At 38.9% G+C, this 21,329-nt stretch overlaps 2 protein-coding genes across 2 annotated transcripts; both read left to right on the forward strand.

Moving 5' to 3' along the window:
* The first annotated feature begins 637 nt into the window (after positions 1–637).
* On the forward strand, positions 638–1,561 carry LOC111997786 (uncharacterized). Its single transcript, XM_024029931.1, has one exon. It carries the CDS (start codon positions 638–640, stop codon positions 1,559–1,561), a length of 924 nt encoding a protein of 307 aa, XP_023885699.1.
* Positions 1,562–20,646: 19,085 nt separating this feature from the next.
* LOC136066998 (uncharacterized) lies at positions 20,647–21,102 on the forward strand. The gene has a single exon (XM_065772164.1). It carries the CDS (start codon positions 20,647–20,649, stop codon positions 21,100–21,102), a length of 456 nt encoding a protein of 151 aa, XP_065628236.1.
* The last annotated feature ends 227 nt before the right edge of the window (positions 21,103–21,329 follow it).

Here is a 21,329-nt window from a genome sequence, read left to right on the forward strand (position 1 = left end):
ACCTCCACATTAAATACTTCCCAGCTAACTCTCTGGCCGCATTAATGTGGAGGTGATGCTTGAACAGTGATCAAGCAGCTTTATGGTTGCTAGTTGGAGATTCTAGGGGTGGGTAGATGGGACAGAAAGGAGTTCTCAAGATAGAACCTACACGTGTACGGTGAAAGTAAGGGGAGGAATGCGGTATATAACGTGAAAGGGGATGACATTATAGAGGACTTCTGGCTATACAAGAAAAAGAGGGCTTTTCCTATCGAATAGAGCTAGTTCTTTTGCCCACTCTCTAAAAATTTATTGTTTGGGCTTGTTGGACCACTTTTCCTTTTTATTTTTGAAGGCTTTGCCAAATTGAGTCCCTACAATTGGCGTCGTCTGTGGGAAGAACTTGATCTATTTCTAGGGAAAGGCAAGTGCAACGGTTGAGATGGAAGAGGGAGCACCGCAACAACCCGTGATGGACCTACAATAGACAGATGTTAATCCACACCAGGCAGAGTCTAGGGGATTTCAGCATGATAATCTGTTGGTAGTCCATGAATAAAGGGGGGATCGCGAAGGTAGTGTGCGGACAACCTACATTGAAAGAAGTCATTCTTGGGGGAAAAGCCATATTTCCCATGCAAAGAACAACGAGGACATGCAACGTGAGATTGGCAAATTGAAAAGGGAATTGCGACACGAACGACGAAAACGTAAGTCTCACCACTTTAGGCAATCTTCTGAAGAGTCCGATGACACCAGTTATAGGCGGAGGTCAAGAACTCCGCCCAGTGAATCTTTTTCCTACAATGAGGAGCACCACCGCAGACTAGAGGATAAGAGTCCGCCTCGCCAGGGTTTGGGGAATGACGCCCTGAACAAAGCTTTGAGTCAGGTTTCAAAATCACCCTTCACGCGACGTATCGAGGATGCAGATCTTCCTCGGCGATTCCATCAACCTACGTTCACCATTTATAATGGTCGGATGGATCCAGTGGAACATGTTAGCAATTTCAGTCAAAGAATGGCTGTTCATCCTAAGGACGAGGCTTTGATGTGTAAGGTCTTCCCATCTAGCTTGGGCCCAGTGGCGATAAGATGGTTCAACATTCTGAGAGCAAATTCCATTGACTCCTTTGAGAAGCTCACCCGGGCTTCTGGTGCCCGCATTATCACCTGCAAGAGGGTTTCTCAACCCTTGGGATCGTTATTGTCAATGTTTATGCGTGAGGGGGAGACCCTGAAGGCCTATTTTGATAGATACTGGGAAATGTTCAACGAAGTAGATGGGGCCTATGATGACGTGGCCATTAATACTTTTAAGGTTGGCCTGCCAACTGAGCATGATCTGAGTAAGTCTCTGACTGGTAAACCTGTTACCAATGTGCGCCAGCTTATGGATCAGATTGACAAGTACAGAAGGGTAGAGGAGGATCAGATGCAGGGTAGAGGAAAATCCAAGGTAGTCTCTCAAGAGAGGAGGGATTTCAGGTCGGACCGGTATAATAATAACCGACCTCAAAAGGATTTTGGGGGGCAACCAGGATTTGCTAATTCTCAGGTGGTTAACGTCGTGTTCTGAGAACCAGTGGACGGGTTCTAGAGAAGATAAAAGACGAGCCATTCTTCAGATGGCCCAACAGAATGGCAGGGGATCCTGCAAAACGTAATCAAAATCTCTCCTGCCAGTATCACCAGGATCATGGACACACTATTGAAGATTGCAGAAATTTGTGGGATCATTTGGATCAGCTGGTCCGAGAAGGGAAGTTGACCCAGCTTCTGCACCATTCCAGCGGTTGAGGAAGTCAGGCAGGTTCGACATTTCGGGGGGATGCTTCTTCAGGACCCCCCTTAGGTACGATGCACGTTATATTTGCTGCCCCAGGTAGAACCGGGTCCTACCCCTCCAGGGTAATGTCTGTGTCTCATTGTTTGGATGAGGGATCCAGTTCAATGCCGAAGAGAGCCAGATTAGAGGCATCGCTGGTTTTGGGCTTTTTAGAGGAGGATAAGAAAGGAACCATACAACCACATGATGACGCTTTAGTGGTTACACTTAGAATCAGGGGGTATGATATCAGAAGGGTGATGATTGATGAGGGGAGCGCAGCCGAGGTGATGTATCCTGACCTGTATAGGGGGCTGAATTTAAGACCCTAGGATCTGACAGCCTATAGCTCCCCGCTGGATAGTTTTGAGGGCAGATCGGTCATTCCGATGGGCATGATTAGATTGCCTGTGCAGACTGGCTCAGACGTAATAGAGGTGAAGTTTATTGTAGTAGATGCTTTTTCTCCGTACACTACTATTTTGGGTAGGCCCTAGCTATATACCTTGGGGCTGTCTCATCTACACTTCATCAGAAGGTGAAATATCCATCGGGAGGCCAGGTGTTAGAGATATTGAGAAATCAAACCATGGCTAGGCAGTGCTTGATAACGGCTATTTAACATCGGTCAGAGGCAGATATTTCGGCCACGACCGAGAATGATTTATAGCAATCAAAGTCTCCGACGACCTTCTTCAGCACATCTGCCGGGGGAGTGGAGTTTGAAAATTTGTAAAGGGTGAGTGTTGGGGATGACCTAGATAAGTTCTTTCAGGTCGGAGCGCAGTTGCCTGTGGCGGAGAAGGAACAATTAGTTGAGGTCCTTAGGAAAAACATTGATGTGTTTGCATGGAATGCTTACGAAGCCCCAGGAGTGGATCCAGACTTCATTTGCCATAATTTGAATGTTAATCCCTCTGTTATTCCAAAGAAACAATCACCTCGGCGTCCGTCCAGAGCACATGCAGAGGCAATCAAGGACGAGGTGTCTAAACTCAAATAGGCAAGGGCTATCAAAGAGGTATTTTACCCTCAATGGTTGGCTAATACGATCGTGGTGAAAAAGAAAAATGGAAAGTGGCGCATATGTGTTGATTTTACGGACCTTAATAAGGCTTGTCCAAAAGACCCTTTCCCTATGCCCCGTATAGATCAGCTAGTGGATGCAACAGTAGGCCACCCTCAAATGAGCTTCCTGGATGCCTTCCAGGGCTCTCACCAAATCTCACTGGCATTGGATGATCAGGAGAAGACCGCTTTTCTCACTCCCACTGGAAATTATCACTACAAGTAATGCCCTTTGGCCTGAAGAATGCAAGGTCTACTTACCAACGGATGATGATGAAGATGTTTGAGCCACAATTAGGCAAGAGCATCGAAGTCTATATTGATGATATGGTTGTGAAGAGCAGGTAATGACTGAGCATGTGATAGACCTTACCAACACTTTTGAGATTTTAAGGAACACAAATTGCGACTGAATGCGTCCAAGTGTGCATTCGGAGTGAGCTCGGGGAAGTTTTTGGGCTACATGGTGACTCACCGAGAAATTGAGGTAAACTCCGATAAAATCAGAGCCATAAGTAGCTTGCAAGCACCTCGAAATCCCAAGGAGGTCCAGAGATTGATTGGGATGACCGTTGCTTTGAATAGATTCATCTCCAGGTTGGCGGATAGGTGCAGACCTTTTTTCCTTTTACTCCACAAGTGGAAGGGGTTCGAGTGGACAGAGGAGTGCGCCCTGGCATTTCAGCAACTTAAGGAATATCTATCTCGGCCACCCATTATGTCTAGCCCGAGGTAGATGAAGTCCTTTTTTCCTACTTGGCTGTAGCCACTTATGCGATTAGTTTTGTTTTGATACGAGTAGATAATGGCGTACAACGACCAATCTATTACGTGAGTAAGTCGCTTCATAAGGCTGAGGTATGTTATAGGCCATTGGAAAAGACCATTTTGGCAGTGGTACACGCTACAAGGAAACTTCCCTATTATTTTCAGGCACACACTGTGGTCGTCCTCACTCAGTATCCGTTCAAGGAAATACTTCAAAGTATAGACTACACTGGTAGGGTTGCCAAGTGGGGCACAATTCTAGGGGCATTTGATATTAAATATATGCCTCGTACCTCTGTGAAGGGACAGATTCTCATCGATCTGGTGGCCGAGTTTGTTGAAGGCCCTGAAGAAATAGAAACAAGTCCACAGGGCATGAATGAAAAATCAGTTGGCCTTATCTCCATGCAACATGCCTCACCTTGGAAAGTGTATGTGGACGGAGTAACAAACCAGCAGAGGTCAGGAGTGGGACTGGTTCTGATATCTCCTAAAAAGGTCATTATCGAGAAGTCTTTAAGGTTGGGATTTTTAACTACTAATAACGAAGTAGAGTATGAAGTTTTATTAAATGGGATGGTGATGGTCAGGAAACTAGGTGGAAAAGTAGTGGAGATTTTCTCGGATTCAAGATTGGTCGTGGGTCAGGTTAGAGGTGAGTTAGAAGCTCGGGACACTAGAATGCAAGAGTACTTGGGCCAGGTTAGATGTATGCAAGTAAATTTTGAATGTTTTGAAGCAACCCATGTCCCTAGGAGCGAAAATGCCCATGCGGACTCTTTGGCTACCCTTGCTACCTCCTCGGCGCAAAATTTACCCTGAATGATAATGGTTGAAAACTTAAACACACCCACCCCAATAACGGGAGACTCGCTCCAGGTTAATCAAGTCAATTCGGCGCGCAGTTGGATGGATCCTCTATTGCTATTTCTTGAGAAGGATATACTGCCCGAGGACAAATCAGAAGTTGAAAAGGTACGAAGGAAGGCTCCTTAGCTTTGGCTGTCCGAGGACAAAAAGTTATATAAACGCTCTTTCTCTAGGCCATATCTGCTTTGTGTACATCCCGAAGCATCAAAGGTATTATTAGAAGAGCTACATGAAGGGATTTGTGGAAGTCACACTGGAGGGAGGTCTTTATCTCACCGGGCAATTAATCAAGGGTATTGGTGGCCAGGTATGCAAAAAGAAGCGCAAGAGTATGTTAGAAAGTGTGATCAGTGTCAAAAATTCGCAATGAACATCCATCAGCCGGGGGGAGTTCTTAATCCGCTTTCTAGTCCTTGGCCTTTTGCTCAGTAGGGCTTAAACATCGTTGGCTCTTTCCCTAAAGCAGTAGGAAATAAAAAATATCTGCTGGTTGGCACAGACTATTTTACGAAGTGGGTCGAAGCTGAGCCTCTGGCCAATATCAGGGATGTGGATGCCAAGAGGTTTGTCTGGAAAAATATCATTACTCGATTCGAGATTCCTCAATCTCTCATCTCGGATAATAGTCTTCAATTTGACAGCAAGACTTTCAGAAAGTATTGTTCCGATCTGGGGATAAAGAATAGATATTCCACTCCGGCCTATCCACAGGAAAATGGGCAGGCCGAGGCTGTCAACAAGGTCATAGTTGGTGGGCTTAAAAAAGGTTAGATAATGCAAAGGGAAGATGGGTGGAGGAGCTGCCATATGTCCTCTAGACATATCGAACGACACCTCGACGGTCAACAGGGGAAACCCCATTTTCAATGACTTATGGGGCTGAGGTTGTGATTCCTCTCGAAACAGGTTTTCCCACCCCAAGGACCAGTACTTTTACCTCGGATGGAAACGATGAACTGTTGAAGAAGAATCTAGACTTGATAGACAAGCGACGAGAGAATGCGATGGTTCAATTGGCCTACTACCAATACAAGCTAAAACAGGGTTATGATGCAAATGTCAGGTTGAGGCCGTTAGCCCCAGGAGATCTGGTATTGAGAAAAGTATTGGGAACTACCAAAAACCCAGCCTGGGAAAAGTTGGGGCCTAATTGGGAAGGACCGTATCGTATCACATCTATAGCGGGAATAGGTGCTTATTACTTAGAAGATTTGGATGAAAAAACCGTACTCCATCCCTGGAATATAAGCAACCTAAGGAGATATTATTATTAATAAGAACAATTCTATTTTCCTTCCTTTTACAATCTGCCCTAATTCTGCAACTTATGTTTTTAAGTCCTTTGAAGTATTAAACAGAAACTAAGTTATGTCAGGTCCTTGGACTATAAACTTAGTGAAAATTAATACACTATGACATCCTTTGAAGTATTAAACAGAAACTAAGTTATGTCAGGTCCACGGACCACAAACTTAGTGAAAATTAATACATTGTCATATCCATCGAGGTGTTAACAGAAAATAAAGCACGACAGATTGTTCAGACAACAAACTTAGTAGAAGTCAGTGCTTCTTAACTGGGGTCTGTGCAATTAAAATACTGTATCAAAGCAAATTCCATGAGCATCACTTAAAGCATTTTAAGGTGCCCAGTACCTTGCTGGTTGGAACGTTTTTAAAATGTCTTCTCAAATTTGGACACTTTGTAATGAATTAAAAGCAAGCCTTGGTAAGGTGGTGAAGTTTATGATTAAGGTTTACTCTGGCTTCTAACTAGTACACCTAAAGTTAAGTCTTCTTTTGTAGTATCATATTTCCTTCTCACGCAATCATATAAAAACAAAGAATATTCGCACAGAAAATTGCACAAGTGACAGATAAAGCAATAACATCTTATATAAATGTAATAAAAGGAAAAATATACATCACATTCCAAATGTCTTCAAAAGATAAATAAAATGGAAAATAAAGAGAATTTAACTAGGTTAATTATGGTTTTAATTTTATTTGGAGCTTGGGTTAGGGAGCGTTGCCAGTTGCTTGTGGAGGAACATTTTTTTCTTTTTCCTTTTGAACTCCTCCAGTAGGCAAGGTGGTTGAAGCTAAAGCCTGTTCAAAGCTCTGAGAAGCTGCTTCATCTTTAGGCCTCTCTACTGCCTTGTCCGAAGAAGTATCTTCGGCAACTTCAGGTACTTTGGGTTGCTCCTGCTGATTGAGAGGAGGAGGATTCTGAATTTGGGTTTCTTTGGCCGAATTAGCAGCTGCGGAGGATGCATCCTGTGGCTGAGAAGAAGGGCTTAAGACTCATATAGCTGGAGGAAAGTAGACGTTCTCTGGTCTCCTCAACTCGGAAGAAGGGTCAACCCCAGCTTGATTGAGAGCTTCTGTCCAAGTCTGGGCACAGTATACTCGGCATACAACTGGCACCTCAGTCCTGAATTTGTCCTCCGTTTCAGCTACGCCGATGTCATATCCTTCATGTTCGGCTTTGTCTTTTTCTTTTTCAGCCTCAGCCTTTGTTGCTTCTACCTCAGCTTTTACCTTTTTAGCCCGGTCTCTGAGCCTCTGGGCTTCCTCCAATTGTTTCTTCAGATTTGATATTTGTTCCTGGGAAGTTGCCAGTTGGTTAGTAGCGTTGCGTAGATGCTTCCTTTAATCTTCAGCCTGCCTCTGAGTGTTCTCCAAAGCTGACTCAGCACTCTTCCTAGCGTGTTCTTCCTCGGCTAACTTCTTCTTTAGCTGCACATTGCTTTGTTCAGCAATGGTGAGTGTTTGTACAGCTGTGGCCCGCATCTTCCTCTCATCATCTAGTTGTTGGCCATAAGAATTAGTTATCTCCTCCATTTGGAAAGTGGCTTGGACGGCCTAGAGGAAAGGGAGTTAGAGATGCAATAAATAAAGTTGTGTGTAGGACATTTATAATTAAAGAAACAGAGTAAGAAAGGTATCATACCATGCCTAAGTATCTTTTAGCATTCAGGAAAATCTCGTTCTTCCTTATGCCTCTCAGCTCTGTCATGTCCTTGGGAAGTATGAGGGTTTCCTCTAGGGCTGAGGTGACGTGGCACCCAATTCTACCGTTGAAATTCCTAAGTGATGCATCCTTCCTCAGGGGCTCACCGCCGAGCATGGGTGAGGGGAGCCAAGCCTCGGGCTCCGAGGACTGAGTGGTGGTCTTTCTCGTGACTCGTTGAGATCCATGGCCAACCTTTTGCTGCTTCGCAGCTTGTTGAGCCTCATCTTCAAGAGTTGGACGGGACCTCCTGGCTTCCACCACTTCTTTATCCTTCGAATCCCTCCTCCTCTTCGAATCAGTAGGTTCGATCACAGGTGGTTGGGATGGTTGATGATGGGGAAGAGGAGATTTGGGAGGAGAGGGAAGTTTGGGTTAAGTTGACTTCCCCGGCACACCCTTTCCAGGTTAGCCTTCGATCACGTCCGTCAAACTCCTTTGACTCTTTCTCTAGATGCCCATTTCGTCAAAAACTACCTCGGGAGATGGGGGTTGGTTGAATACTTCGAATTCGTCCGCAGAATCCAACAGTTCTACGACCCCTTCTGAAGTTTCTTCTTCTTCTTCTTCTTCTTCTTCCCTTTCTTCTTCCTCTCGTCCTTCTTGAGGAACAGGGCGCGACGAAGAAAACCCCGCAGAAGGTGTGGCCATGTGTAGTGGTTCGGTAAAAGGAGTCCCTTCAGGGATCGGAACGCCCTCAGGAACAATAAATCCTTCAAAGGCTACACTGATACGGTGAAGCCGAGGATCCTTAGCCTTTATCACACACTTGGGAGCTTGAAATGCTGTGGAGATAGGCTTATACCCGAGGATGATATGTGCTGCTCTAAGTTGGCCGTCAGATGGGTTCACGTACACCTCGGATCGCAAGAGTCTATCCAAACTCTCCCTGTTGACTAGTCCAAATTGAGGTCTGGTAGCGCGTTTATCTGCAAGGTCATTAAAATAGGAAGAAAACTTTGTTAGAAACAAAAATAATTTGAACTAAAGAGTACAATCCAAACTATATAGGCTTATTGCCAATAACCCCACCTGGTTTTCCTTCTCTAGTCGGACAGGGTAGACCGTCATGCCACTCCCCAGAAAAGATTAAAAAGTCATCTTTTAAGCCCTTATTTGATGTAGGGAGACATTGGATTAACCTAACTTCAAGGTGCCTAGACTTGAGATAGTAACCCTGACCTTTTAGATGATTAAGATTATACAACCAGTTCACATCGTGATGGGTCAGGCCTAGGTTCATCTTCTCGTTTAGGACTTCTATACTCCCTAACACCCTAAACATATTGGGGGCACACTGTGTGGGAGATAACCTAAAGAATCTAAGATAGCTTCTAGTAAGGCTACCCATAGGAATGGTCATCCCTCCTTCTACAAAGGCAATCATAGGGATGACCACTTCTCCTGTCTTCTTATTGTTCGCCCATGTTTCTGGAGAAGCATATCTCATACCCACTGTTGGGGGAATCCCATACTTTGATCTAAATTCCTTTATATTCTCCTCGGACTCAACTAGATTTTTAAACCTACCCATTCTCTAAAAGTTATGAAGAAAAGCTAATAAAAGGGGAACGAGAACTAAGAAGGTTCAAGGAGACTTACAGGTTTAAAAAGGAGATCCTCGGACAGGGTTGTAGTATTTATGAACGCACGATAAGGTAAAGGAAAGTGACAGGTTCAATGGATGTGCGCTGTGATAATGTGATTGTTGTAACTGGAAGGAAAGGTGATTTGAAAAACTATTTATAGTGGCGCAGAAATTGTAAGTGGGAAAAATCCCGCTCATAAATACTGAAAACCATCCACCGTTAGATTAGCATCTTGCTGTTGAACGTGGGGGACAGAGAGGCCACCATAATTTAATAATGGCATGCTCCTGAAGCCAAAACGTCAGAAATGCGCCTTGGGCAGGTAGAAAGGCGTTCTAGAGATTAGGAAAAGGGGATGACGGCAAGATATCAAAATCTCCCTTCTGCCGAGGTGACAAAAAGTGAGATTTTGAGGGGCTATTGTGGGGCCAGCTATACAAGGAGGTATTGGTAAATTTGTAGGAATTAGGCCTACGGCCCAATGGCCTAATCTGAGGATAACAATCCGTCTGAGGATGATTTAATAAAGGCATGGTACGAATAATATAAGAAGAAGAGCTGAGGATTGCAAATGAAAATTCAAAATGTGTCCGAGCAGAAGGCTCACCTCGGAACGATAGTCCGAGGTAGATGCAACTATCTTGTTACCTTGGATAGTGCACAAGGTTGTATTGTAATTGAGAAACGGATATGGGATAGTGGAGGCAACAAATATCTTCTGACACTGCTACCTCCACATTAAATGCTTCCCAGCTAACTCTCTAGCCACATTAATGTGGAGGTGATGCCTGAACAGTGATCAAGCAGCCTTATGATTGTTAGTTGGAGATTCTAGGGGTGGGTAGATTGGACAGAAAGGAGTTTCCAGGATAGAACCTACACGTGTATGGTGAAAGCAAAGGGAGGAACGTGGTATATAACGTGAAAAGGGATGACATTATAGAGGACTTCTGACTGTACAAGAAAAAGAGGGTTTTTCCTATCGAATAGAGCTAGTTCTTTCGCCCACTCTCTAAAAATTTATTGTTTGGACTTGTTGGACCACTTTTCCTTCTTATTTTTGAAGGCTTTACCAAATTGAGTCCCTACACTATCAAAGCGTTATTTTTTTTTTTCTTTTCCCATAAAAAATGTCTTTAAATGAATTATTAATCATTGCCCTAAGGGTCCGTTTGGTTAGAGGAGTGGAAAAGTGGGAGAATGGAAAATTAATGGGAGGATGGAAAAGTGGAAGGATAGAAAAGATTTGGTTTTTCCTTATGTGTGTTTGGTTGGAGGGGTGAAAAAGTGGGAGGGTGAAAAACTCTTTTATTTTATTGGAGAGAAAAGTGGGATGATGGAAAATATAGTTTATATAAATTGTTTATTATGTCCTTGTATATAAATTTATATTACTTTTCTTTATTATTATATATAATTTAAATCAACAAAAAACAATAGATTAATACAATAGAATGAGGAATATAACGAGGACAAGGCACCAAAAAAAAAAAGAAAAAAAAAAAAGAACCTGTAGTGCACCATTGCTGTGAAGATGCTAAAAGATAAGGATGAAGATGCAATAAGGTTGATCAAGTCACAGGATGGGGGAAAGTGAGAAGGATAGGTGAGAGTAATAAAAAGTGAGGGAATTTTTGACACACAGCAGGCCTCAGCATTTTCTCTCATATTTTTTCTCAATTTTGGAGAGAAAAGTTTTTGTGGGCTTGGGTGGAAAATGCCTGGGCCCTACACAAAAGTTTTTTTTCCCCTCCACCGAACCAAAGAACACACAAACTCATTTTCTCTCCAAAGTTTTTCATCTATCCTATTTTACCTTCAAACAAACACACCCTAAAGATATTTGTAAGCATTTTTCATGTTTTAAATATATAATGGCAAATGGTGGTGGGTTTTAATCTCCACCTTTTATTTAATTAGTAGGTGATGTGGCAATTTTTCATTAAAATAAAAAGAGATTCATTTTAAAAAAATACTAAAGGTAAGCTAAATTCATCGTATAATTGAATTTAATTATTTTTGAAAGAAAGGTTATGCTAACGAAAACTTTTAGGGCATTGATTAACAATCTAATTAAAGAAATTTTTTATGGGAAAAGAAAAAAAATTAATATTTTGACAGTTTTTTTTTTTCATTTTTCATAAAAATGATGTTAAAACTTTTTTAAAAATGGATTGTTAATCAATGCTTTAAGGGCATTCGTTAGCATTTTCATTGAAGGAATATAACATTTTTGTGCTGCATTGATTAATAATTTAACACAATCATGTGGTCATAGAGTTGAATTTAATTGATAAAGTTGACATATAAACATCTAGTATGTATAAGTTTTACAAATTCAGAAAAGGATATTTATTATAGTAATAATATAATCCCGGTTTACCATGTGGGAAGCTCTTGGTTTCATGTATCAGTTACAGCAAGATTGATACATGTGTCATTGAAACTAGAAGTGAGTTTGTGGGAGTAGATAAATTATAATTTCTCTCTCAGAATTTTTCTGATCACAGATTCAGAATACGTGGTTCGTATTGACTGCTTTGGTTTCAAATGCAAACTGCCCCAACAGTCAAGAGAGGGACCTCGTACCATTCAACTGTACTACTATTCAAACTTTGTTTATTTTAATGTTACTCCTGATTTACCTGCCTTGGTGGTCTTGGAATGAGGTTTTTAAGACTTCCAGAGTTTTCCATGTGATGTGAACATGATTCCCTTTACCCTTTTGAAAGGAGGAAAAATTCATTGTTTATAGTTATATGCAATATATATAATATTTCATTTGCATTGAGGTGGATCTCATAAAGTGACATATTTCTATACAAAATGGTTATTGCATATAATATACCGGATGTGAACATGCTTCCCTTTACCCCTTTGGGAGGAGGAAAAACCCATTGTATATGACTATATGCAATATATATAATATTTCATTTGCATAGGGGTGGATCTCATAAAGTGACATATTTCTATACAAGATGGTTATTGCATATAATATACTGGTTATACCATATATTATTTCTAAAAAGAGAAAAAAGGAAAACACACACATCTACACAATGAAGTGGATATAGACATGAACATGAACATGAACATGAACACAAGACTTAATAACACATAATTCTTGAAAAATTAGAATACAAAATAGTGAAGATACCACAATTAAGCAGTTTGTATTTAAAAATAAAATTATTTATTTATAGTGAAGATACCATGATAACTTTTTAATAAGTTAAAAAAAAAAAAACAATTATTAAAATATCTAGAAACATATTTAAAATTAAAGTTTTTTTTTTTAAAAAAACATAACGAGTACATGCATGTAGAAGTGTTTCCGGCATGTTAGACATAGACATGCCGAAGGTTTTGAAGTATCTTGTGCTTTGTATGCATATATACAAATTGCTCAAGAGCCACGACAATGAGTTGAGACTAAATGACCAAACATGCATCAAGGTTTCAATATTTGGACCAAGTGGAGATGACATGAATGAAGCTTGTTAATCAAGTTGTTGAGAAGAGCTCAGCTTGTTAATAAGTATGTTCACCCTAGTTCATACATTAAAGCACAATGTTCACTCCATTTCTAGTTTTAGTTTTCTAGTTAAAGCCTTAGGATCATCAGTGAGATATTCCTCCTTAAAAAATAATCACAATGTGTTATGTGTGGTTAGGTCATCTCAAGGATATAAAATAACCCTCATGTTTGCTTCTGTGCAAGCTGATAACCGTTGGATCCAAACAAATACGTAATTAATTTTCCCAAGTCCCAACGTGGCCTTTTCTCCATCACATATTGGGTACCGAAGCATATAATGAACATTAATACATTATCCTTTATTGACAATATATGATTTGGAGATAATTAAATTGCACGTGCAACGTGATTCCGCACTCTAATGATAGTCCACCAATTGAGAGAACTTTCACATGGAGTAACCCATAAATTCAAACATGGCTATTAATCAGAAAGGGCCCTGTTAACAACTTAACTTGTGTTTTAAGTACTAATAGTAATTTTTTAAAATAAAAAAAGTAAACATAATAATAAATATTTAATTATGAACTGTGGGGGGAAAAGCCCAAGTATACGTAGTGGGCCTAAAGCCCAATGTGAAGGTTATTGTATGTCCGAAGAGGCTAAAATTGTTGAAGGGTACTTCGCGTGAAAGAAGGATATATGAGGACAAAGAAACTCCGTCCGAAGAGAGTATCAGTGTTCTGAAGAGATCACTATCCTCGGATGTAAAGATTCTGGGTCATATAAATATCTAGGGGGTTCGAATGAGTTTACTAGTGACTTCAGCAGTCTAGATAAGCTTTGGACACGCCTGGAGATAAGAGGAATGGAAAAATATCTAAAAGGAAAAGCTGCCACCACCATATTAAATGTATTGCAGCAACTTTTCTGGCCGCATTTATGTGGAGAAGACTCCTGAATAGTATAACTTCAGTTACCGCCACTCACAAAAAGCTGAGGGAGATACATGACATGACATGCACTCAAGTAGGGAGCTAGATGAAGAACAAGTGGACGATGGGGATGATGGGGAGGATGCTATATAAAGAAGAAGTGCTCCTAATAGAGAGAAGGAGAAAAAAGGGAAAAGAAAAGAAGAAAGAAGGAAAAAGAGAAAAGAGAGGTCTTACTGTAACCCTAAGAATTGTAACCTGTATTTAATTTGTCATAAGTCTCTTCGGACTTGAACTTACTTATCTTTACGTGTATTTTCATGCTGGTTTATACTGGGACGTTGTGATCAACCGTCATAAGTTCCACAGTCAACCTAACTCTATCATCCACACTCTACAAATTTATTGTTTTTGGGCTTGGGCTACAAATCCTAACCCTACATGAACTATAATATATATTGTGTAAATTAAAAAAGGTTTGTTAATAAGTGTCCAAGTGCATTTTTTTTTAAAGAAACAAACACACGTACACAACGGAGAGGAAATAAATTTTTTTTTAAAAAAAACACCACATTAAGGTTGAGTCTTTAATCTTTATAGCTCATCTAGAAAGTTTGTCAATATTATGGTTGAGTTTTATATATATATATATATATATATATATTTTATTATTGCAAATAGACAGTATCTTTTTAAGAACTCAAATAATTTTCGATTAAAGGAATATTTATTTATTAGTTTTTGTTATTTTTCAATGTAGTACGATTCACTTGATTCTTCTTTAACCAGTGCAATCAAACACTCATTAACATATTCTATATTAATAAAAAAATTATTAGTTAGCATATTCTATATATATATATATATATATTTATATAACTATTAAAATTTAAAAAAAGTACTCTTCTTTGTTCTTCTCAAATTAGCTTGTTCACAAATTTAGAAGAAAAAAAATGCTAAGTGTTCTATTTTTTAAATACTTTCATAACCACCTAACCAATTTTTTTCAATGACATTTATAACAAAAAAAAAAAAAAAATTCAAAACACTTTAATATCTTACATATACCCTATAAGTTTTTAAAATTGCTGTGGATGCAATTGTTGCGGGCGGTTTAATTTGGAAATCATACGGTCAATTTGGTTCTTTTATTTATTAATAATAGGTTGCATACTTTGAACTGGTAAGATACATGCATGCAAGTCATTAATTAAATCGAAATTTCTTAAGATCCATAAATCGAGGCAGACCTAATTTATTTCTCATTTTGATCAGTATAACTTGCCTCATCTTTTCCTAGAAATTACTTTGGTTTTTGAGTGAAGTTTATGTGCATTTATCTTAGAACCTTATTCATTTTCCATTGTTTATGTGTATGTTTACTTTTCCCCAGGAAAAAAAAAAAAAAAAAAAGGCACCTTCCATCTAATAATTCCACAGATTATTTTAGCTTTAAAAAAATCTGGATAATTGGCAGCTTGTATTTATAATTTACGTTTAAGATAAGCTTAATTTCTATGACCTGATGAAAGGAAAAGCTTCCCATTCACACTAAATATCATTGAGCCTGCGAATAGGTGCAAACTGCAAACTTAATAAATTGCTACTTAGCTGTCTTCAATGATAACGTTGCAAAGGTGCAATCAGAAGGGCAAACCTAATGTAAAATTGACACGAGGGAATATCAATTATTCCTATATAACTAACTACCTCCGATGTGGTTTTTAAATTGATAGTCTCTTGTTTTCGAATAAAGGGCTTAAGTTTAAGTCTTGTCTTAAAAAAATTAAAAAAAAAAAAAGAAAAAGTTCAGAGTCTTTTTTAGTGTTTTAGCTTGATGGTAGAAAATGTTTGTTATTAGACCCCTTAAAACACAATCGGATTAACCTAGTTAATAAGCCAAGTTATTACTTAGTCCAAATTCTAGATCTAGGTGTGGACGACTAAATTTCTCGGTTTGAAATAAGTCAAACAAGTAAAATAGTGTCACAAATGCGAATTTGTATTGAATATATGTGTGGTACAATTCTCTGTAATTACAAAAGAGTGATCCTCTGATTCGATCCCTTGAAAGATTTGTTAATTGGATTTGTGGTAATGTGATTTTCACTTGAACACAAAGTATCCTTCAATTTGGTTGAGGGATAGATCGAAGATTGTTGAAACAGAATTACAATGAATCTCTGGCTATGAGCTTGTTAGAAATCCCTTGTTCTTCACGTTCTTCGTGTTCTTCGTGTTCTTGATGTGTTCTTCGTCTTCGAAGGTTTGTGGTGATTTGTTGAGGTTTCTGGAGGCTTTTGAGCTTGATTCCAGTGAACTTTGAGATTTAGGAATATGATTTGGATGATTCCTCTTCGAATGTTCTTTGCATTCGAAGGTTTGTGGTGGAAGTTCTTCGGGGTTTTAGAGGCTTGAATTCGTAGAGCTTCACTGATTTGTGATTTGTTGATGTTTTCGGACACTTTAGGCTTGATTCCCGCAGACTTTTGGATCTAGGCGGATGATTTGGATGATTTTCCTTCGAATGTTCTTCGTATTCGAAGTTGAAGTTCTTGAAGTTCTTGGAGGCTTTAGAGCTTGGTTCCGGCAGAGCTTCTGGACTTCTGAGTGCTTCCAATGGCCTGGTCCTCTCTCCAAATCTCTAGATCTCCTCAGCTCCTCAAATCCCCTTCAAATGCCTTAGGAAGGCTTCTATTTATAGGAGTTTAGGGGTAGGTAAGTGACACGTGGCGGAGCTTGATTGGTGACATGTGGCAGAGCTTGATTGGTGACATGTGGCAGAGCTTGATTGGTCCGCTTATGTCATCGCTTACACGTGCGAAGCTGATTATGTCATTGCTTACACGTGCGATGATGTGTGATTGGTTTTTGCATGACACTTGGCAAATTTCTGTTGGTTTCTAAGTAATGATAGCAGAACCTAGCAGCGCGGCGCTTTGTAATTGGCCGTATTTTGTGGACTTAATAGTATGATGTGTCAGCTTGTGATAGGTCAGGAATTTTCCCTGTCTACACTAGGTTAACACAATCATATAATCATATCAATGTAAAGTGCGGAATATAAAGAACACAAAGATATGTTCACCCAAGAAAAGAATTCACTATGAAAGAATCGAAGTTTTACAATAGCGACTTAGACCACTAATATCCTATTGCTACCTCATGTAGAAAACTTACTGACACGACCACGTGTAAGCTCCGAGACCACGAACTCCTTCGTTCTTAGATTCTCCAGTAAGTACAAGCACTCCTGCTTGTGTATCTTTAAGCTCTTTAGTGCAGCAACTGAATAATCATCAAGCTCTCAATGAAATCTCCTTCTTGATAATCCTAAGCATGTGTAAAGGCAACCACCTCTCAGATTTCACAAGAAATTTACACACACAGCAAATAAAGCAACCTCTAAAACGTGGCTAGAGTTTTCCTTTTATACCTAGGGCAAAACATAAATCCCTACACGTTATATGGGCATAGGGTTGAGTTGGAAATTCTGCAGAAAAAACAATCTACACGACTTTCGATCAATCGAGTCTAATTTTCGATCGATTGAGTCAGGCAGAATTGCACACTCAATTCTGCAGTAAACTTGATTCCAACTTTACATAAAAGACATACTTTGAGCAAGTCTAAAACAAGACTAACAACCTGTTTTGATCATGGTTTGCCAACAATACAAATTAGAATTCTAATACAATAGTTCATAAGTACTTAGAATCTAACAGAAAATTATTATTATGAAGTGGAAGTTGCCATAACCCATAAGTTCAAATCGTTTCGGATATAGCTAAACTAAGGTATTCCAAAATTTTCAAACTCTCAAATCGTTTCGGATATGATCCTTATCCGAAACGATTTGAGAGTTTGAAAATCATATCCGAAACGATTTGAGAGTTTGAAAATTTTGGAATACCTTAGTTTTCATAATTTAAGAGATTCTAAAGTCTCACCTAATGTTAGGAATTTTAATCTTCCATGTGGCTTTGTCTTACACTTTAATTATGGGTTTTTAGGCCCATGCCGGGTAGTCTAGTGAAGAGGGAAATGATGGGGTTGTGGGCCAATCGGCTTGGCTAAGAGATATTGGGCTTTCATCTTGGTAATATTATAGTGGATTTTTTAGCCCATTTCGTGATGAGGTACATGTGCATGTAGGCCCAAAGCTCTTTGAGAGAAGAGGGTGTTGAGCGAAGCCCAACTTGTCTACGGGTGATTTTTGTTAAATCCATTTTCTTTTATTTCTTTTATTATTTTTGGCTGACTGAGAAAGCATCACCCAATGGGATTGAACCACGTGGCATGTGAAAAAGAATTTCCCCACACATTTTTTTAGCAGATTTAATTTTTTTTTTTTTTTTTTTTTTGATGAACAAAACACACGATATCAACTAAAATTCTTAAGTAAACAATAGAAAAATATTTCTCTTTTCTTAAGAAAATAAGGGAAAATGAGAAATAAAATATTAAGGGCCTTGTAAATTATATCTTTTATTATAACTTCTTTCTGCAATGTGCAAAATTGTTAGTAAGGATTAAAAGATAAACAATCTACCAACTTGTTAATAGAGTGATTATATTATACTTACTTTTTTTTTTCCTTTTGTTTTTACTATAACTACAAGACAAATATTTCAGTCATAAATATTGTCAAAATAGGCTTTGCAACAGAAAGGAAGATTCTAAAGGACTATTTTTTGTACATTGAATTATTGAAAGAGAAGTTACCACAAATTTAGTACACAATCAATTATTTTGTGTTGAGAAACAATTAATTTGTATCTTTTTATTTTTATTTTTAAATATATATCATGATAACATTGAATGGATATTAGTTTTATTTTTCATAATATATTTAATCTTGAATTAAAAAAAAAATTGTTCCATACTTCGGCTCCGCAAAGTTGAAATCCTTGTTACATTCCTGTAGGTGTGATTGTAGATTATTGGTGTTTCCCGTTAACTCTAAAAGCTAATGAACCAAATAGCTATTGGGTATTTTTTAGACTTTAACTTTATCTTTAATGATATTGCCATTCATCCTGTTATTCCTACTAACTGGTCATGTTGCCATGAGTTTTGTAATTTATTGACATTGATCATAGATTTTTATTATGAGAAGAAACGAGTTTGAATCCTCTGTGTCACTAAAATTCTTAAGGTTTCAGGTGGTCAATATTACTAGTAAATCTTTGGACAACATTAAGACAGGCATGCCAATCAATAAAATTAAAAGAAAAATCACACTCACATACTTGTCATTTGAATAAAAGGACAGAGCCCCATATTTATTGTAATGGTATGCTAATCACTTTATTAGCCCTTATGTCTGTTGGTAGCACCCATTGCTAAAGAAGCCCAGCAAATTCAAAGGGCCTGGGTTCGAAGCTGAATAAGACAGCTGGTCAAACTGGGTGGCGGAAAAGAGGTCCAAATGGGGCCAAGGGTTTGCTGTGAAAAAGATGATAAATGACATAAAGCATTCTGTGTTGGGAAATTCAGGGTGATCCACTCAGCTACTTTCATAGTCCACTAATGCACACAAAAGCACGAGCATTTGGAGCTAAAGCGTGTCCCTTGGAGCACAGATGGTTGATAATGAGTGAGAAAGAGTGTCCCTCAGTATGTTTCCTTTTGATAATTTCTTGTCCGTTTTGTTTATATTATAGTCAAAGAATCAATCAATCAATGAAGAATCAAACTTTACCGAGGACGAAACAAAAGAAAGAAATAAAGAAAAGGAAAAATCAAGGCACAATCAAACTTAAATTCAGTGAGTTTTGAGAAGATATATAAGTATATAATGGACTTGAACCATAAACTTGGAGGTTTCAAGTTCTATTTAATACACTATGAATCCATGAGATTTTTAAAGTGACTTATAGACAATAAATGAAATAGTCTCATTAAAAGTAAAAACACAACTTCCGAATATCCAAAAAAGTATAGTCACTAAAATTGAAATTCTATGTAGAATCAATGAAAAGTCTTATGTATCGGATTAAGAATGATAACATTCTACTTAGTCTAAAAAATAAGGTAATAAGTCACTTAGAATGATAAATATATATTGACGAATCATTAAAATCATTAAAAAAAATAAAACAGTTTTTATTAAATATTTTATTTGGGAAAAGAAACAGAGATAAGCTTTTATATAAAATTATAAAAATTCTCAAAATTGTAAATCAAAACCCCACTTACAATTTTCATCAACAATGTCGGCTTTCCTAGGATATTTAATTATAAAAAAACCACTTACTCGTATTTTTCATATTTATTGGAGTATTTTGGGTAATGCATGTTACGCATAGAGAGAAGGAGAAAAAAGAAATAAAAGAGAGGAGAAAAAAAAAAAGGTTTTACTGTAGCCCTAAGAATTGTAACAAGTATTCAATTTATCATAAGTCTCTTCGGACTTCAGCTTATTTGATCTTTACGTGTATTTTTATGCTGGTTTATACTTGGACGTTGTGATCAACCGTTGTGAGCTCCATAGTCAACCTAGCTCTATCATCCACACTCTACAAATTTATTGTTTTGGGCTTGGGCCACAAATCCTAACCCTACAATTGGCGCCATCTGTGGGGAGAGCTTGAGTAGAAGTGAAAGCAACAATTGATAATGGCTGAACCAGGGCAACAACCAGCAGAATCTGGGGCATCCCAACATATAGATCCTTTTCTCAATTTGGAGCAGAGACAAGATCCTGAAGGTAGTGTGCATACTACGCACCCTGAGCGAAGTCAACCGCATGGAGGAAGTCACGCGTCTCATACAAAAAAGAACAACACACAATTGGAAATTGAGAGGCTAATAAGGGAGTTGCGCCATGCAAAAAGAAAACGTATTTCTTCGCATTCTGATGAGGATTAGGTTGACGAGCAAGATGTCACTTACGAGCAGAGATCTCGGACACCAATCAGTGAATCCTTTTCATACGAAGAGGAGCACCGTCGCAAGAGGCAACCTCAGAGCCCATCACGTGGAGGGGTAGGAAATAATGCTATAAGCAAAGCCTTGAATCAAATCTCTAGGTCACCCTTCACGCATAGGATCGAAGGAGCGAGACTTCCTCGGCGTTTTAACCAGCCAACCTTTACCATTTATAATGGTAAAATGGACCCTGTGGAGCATGTGAGCCACTTTAATCAAAGGATGACTGTCTACTCCAAAGATGAAGCTCTGATGTGTAAGGTCTTCCCCTCCAGTCTTAGACCCGTTGTAATGAGGTGGTTCGACAACCTGAAAGCAGATTCCATTAATTCCTACAAAGAGCTCACTCAAGTATTTGGTTCATGTTTTGTCACATGCCAAAGAGTGGCTAGACCCTTGTCTTCTCTGCTATCCTTGAGCATGCAGGAGGGTGAGACCCTGAAGGCGTACTCGGATAGGTATTGGGAGATGTTTAACGATATGGAGGACAACTTTGATGCAATGGCCCTCGACACATTCAAGCTCAGCCTCCCTACTGACCACGGTTTAAGGACGTCTTTATCTGGTAAACCTGTTACTAACATGCGTCAACTCATGGACCGTATTAAAAAATATAAAAGAGTTGAAGAAGATCAGTAACAAGGGAAAGGTAAGGACAAGGTTATCCCCCAGGAGATGAGAGATTTCAGGTCGGACCGTTACAATAACAACAAGCCATGGAGAGATTTTGTTGGGCAGTCAGGATCAACAAATGCTCAAGCAGTCAATATTGTGTTCAAGGAGTCAGTCTACCAAGTTTTGGAAAAGATCAAGAATGAACCATTCTTTAAGTGGCCGAGTAAGATGGTGGGGAATCCCGAGAGGCG

Source organism: Quercus suber, unplaced genomic scaffold, assembly GCF_002906115.3.
Source record: "Quercus suber isolate HL8 unplaced genomic scaffold, Cork oak 2.0 scaffold_54, whole genome shotgun sequence".
In the NCBI taxonomy this organism is placed as follows: Eukaryota; Viridiplantae; Streptophyta; class Magnoliopsida; order Fagales; family Fagaceae; genus Quercus; species Quercus suber.